This window comes from Lipotes vexillifer, unplaced genomic scaffold, assembly GCF_000442215.2.
Source record: "Lipotes vexillifer unplaced genomic scaffold, Lipotes_vexillifer_v1.1 scaffold532, whole genome shotgun sequence".
In the NCBI taxonomy this organism is placed as follows: Eukaryota; Metazoa; Chordata; class Mammalia; order Artiodactyla; family Lipotidae; genus Lipotes; species Lipotes vexillifer.
This window is the reverse complement of record NW_006798027.1, coordinates 2,344,939-2,348,091: the sequence shown is the minus strand read 5'-3', so window position 1 is coordinate 2,348,091 and position 3,153 is coordinate 2,344,939. Positions and strand designations below refer to the sequence as shown.

General features: G+C 52.9%; 1 protein-coding gene across 1 annotated transcript in view; it reads left to right on the top strand.

Annotated features, from left to right (window-relative positions):
- The window catches only part of IL16 (interleukin 16), a 76,401-nt gene that overhangs the window by 61,283 nt on the left and 11,965 nt on the right, over window positions 1-3,153 (top strand). Inside the window, exon 12 of the mRNA XM_007470077.1 lies at window positions 1,401-1,551. Coding sequence (XP_007470139.1) covers window positions 1,401-1,551 — 151 coding nt within the window. The remainder of the gene's footprint in view (window positions 1-1,400; window positions 1,552-3,153) is intronic.

Here is a 3,153-nt window from a genome sequence, read left to right as displayed (position 1 = left end):
TGCTGATGAGTGTCTTAGATACCGTCAGTCTAATATTTTAAGCTTCTAAGGCCATGGCCAAGCCTTGCTTTTACGAAGGTCTAGTTCAAGAAACGCAATGATTCCTCTGAGTTCGTTAGTTTCTCAGTGTTTCCAAAATTCCCCCCTAGACTCCGTTCTACACTAGGGACCTTGGGCTGGGACAATGCTTTGGGAACATATTTCTAACTTTTGTAGAATTTTCTTTCCTAAAGAATGTTTATTGACAAAGTAGCTATTAAATCTCAGGCCACAGACATTTTCGATGTCTTTTTTAGTCCCAAATGGTGCATTTGTTGCTCCTTCCTTCCTTCTTTTTGGGAGGAAGCCTGCAGCCTTGTCAAATAGCCAGCCCGTCATTCCACCTGACCCTGGAATGAGCAGAACACAGATGCCATCCACGGCAGCATGGCAGAGTATTTCCCTTGCAGAAAAATTTAGGCAGCATCATTTTGATGATGCTGCCTAATTTTTTTTTTTTTTTTCTGGGTTGGTATTTTACTTATTCCTTCTACTGTGTATGTCTATGTCTCTGGAATACTCTCCCTCAGCTTCTCTGCCTAGAAAATTCTTACCCTTTGCTCAGGAACCAGACAAAAAGCACTTCTCTTGGGAAGCCTTCAGCACCTCTCCGGGACAGAACTGGTGCTGGCTGCTTCCTCTGGGTCCTGACAGCATCTCTTTCATGCTGTATGAAAACCCAAACTCTAGTCAAGCATTGGATGGTTGCTTGGTGCTTGGTCCATCTCACCCCTAGGCTGGTTTGTGAAGGAGCCTGAGTCCACATTCAGGCTCAGTGGGGAAAATGATGCTGCCCTAGAATGATAATATCACTCTGGGGGCTGTAAAGGGAACTGATGGCCCAGGTCCTGAGTATCTGTCATCCTTTGCAGCATGCTTTCTAAATAACTGAATAATGAATCACAATGTAGAAAGCGACAGACCCGTTTTCCTCCAAGTGTTCTAACCTTAACTTAGTGAAGACTAGAGGGCAGTTCTTTGCCTGGTCCTCTTCCCTCCTGGGACGGGGGGTGGTTTGGCAGAATGCAGTGGTAAATGAAGCAGTGACAGTCCCCCTTCCCCACTCCCAAGCCTCTTTTCCCTGTCACAGAGAGCCCAGGATCTTCACATATGTCAATAGGATGAGCCCTTGTTCTGGACACCGGCTCGTGGGAAGCAGAGGGATGCTCTGGGCCTCCAGGAGGTGCTGGCTCCCTGGGTCAGCCATGCAGTGGAGGAAAGGCCCTTGACTGACAGGGCCGCTGAACTTCTCATTAAAGCATCTCAACGTCAGCTCTCCAGTCCCAATCAAAGTGCGCCTTGCCTTCTCACAGCTGGAGGCTACCGTTTTGACACGGCCTTGCTTCCTGTTTACACCACAGGAAGCCAGCAAAGTACTGCCACCGCTGCCTGTGCAGGAAGGCGCAGCAGGGAGAGGCCCTCACGCCACTGCCTGCAGCCCAGGACCTGCAGTCGGCCCGCAGACGACGTCCTCCTCAGAGGGCCAGCCGGGGAGCAGAGGAGGCAGCCCAGGTAGGTTTTCAATGAGATCTGCCAGGAGGAAGGAACTTCCGGATCAAGGTCCGGTGCTAAGGGAAGAACGTGAGTTTGCCCAGAGCATTGGAGGGTTCTGCACAACTCGACAGCTGGACTTGGGCCGATGAACCGTCAGGAGTCCCCTGAGGCGGTGGGACTGCAGGACCGTGGGGTTGCTGTCCAGGGTGGGAACCTCCTGGTTGGATCTGTGATGCTGTGATGGGGGTGGGGGATGCAGGGGGAACTCGGGCCAATCCAGACGGTCAGCTGGAGAAAGGGGCCCTCGGGAAAAGGTCCAGGACACGCCCACCCAACCACAGTGAGCGGCTGCTCCCTCTAGGGTGACAGCGTTCTAGTAAGCTGCATTCAGCATTTCCAAGTCTGGGAACGCGGGGTCAGAGAAGGAGGAATAAACAGCATGTTGCTGGTGGTCACCGCCTCCTGCGGGGGGAGGGGGGGCGTGGATGGAAGGGGTGTGCCCACATGGTGCCCCTGGCAGTGCTGAGACATGAGCTTCGGACTTGGGGTCAGGGAGACCAGGCTGGGAAACCTGGCTCTGTCCTTCACGAATGTGACTCTGGGCAGCCTTCTTTACTTTGCTGAGCCTCAATTCACTCATCAGCAAGCGGGAAATCACACAGCAGCCCAACATGTGATTCAATTCAGCAAGTGCGTACTGAGTGCTGGCTTCGTGAGGCCCTGTGCTAGCTTCTTAGGAGGGAGGGAGGGGAAGAGATAGAGATAGAGGTAGAGACAGAGACCGAGACAGGGGGAGAGAGAGAGAGAGAGAGAGAGAGAGAGAGAGAGAGAGAGAGAGGAGAGAGAGAGAGAGAGAAGATATGAGAATGAATGAGAAAGAGAATGAGAGAAAGAAGAAAGACCAGCTCCTGCCATCAAGGAGCTCCCAGCAGTGGCAAGGTAATAACTGTGTAGGTTACAAACCTACATATTTATTACTCGACCTGTTTGAGAAACACTACGTGAAAAGGACACGGAAGGCTCTCAGAGGTTAAGGGACATTATGAATGGAAATAGCTGGCACGTCTCACCCAGAGCAGCGGCCCTACCACTGGAGGCTCCTCTCCCCGTCCCTCCCCTGAGTCACCCCAATTGAGGAACTTGCCAGGGAATGCCTTGGTGTTCTACTGGCAAAAGCTCCTCGCCCCAGTTTGCAGAGGGCTCTCCTGCAGAACGTCTGACTACTGAGTCTTACGACGGGCCCTGCGGCAGAGCGATGTGTAAATGGAGAACCAGGCTGAGGGGGCTGGACTTACTAGGTAAAGCCCCCGGAGTCAGTACTAACCACCCTGGCCTTTGGGATGTTGCAGAAGGTCTCTTGGGCATCTTCAAGGCTTAGTGCTCTGCACGGTTTGCATACCTTGAGGGCTGGCGTTGAGACCAGGGGCAGGAGGAATCAGCCCTCCTTAAACTGGGTTGCATTCTGATACCAAGCATCCCGCAGAGCATGGGACTAGAGCAGCATACTCCTAACCAGGGAGAGATCAGACCTGGGGTGACGCAAGGGCCACGCATCTACTTGGCTCTTGGCTGTGGCAGGACTTGGGGGCCGGCCTCCCTCTGTTCCCGGGGAAGAGTCCA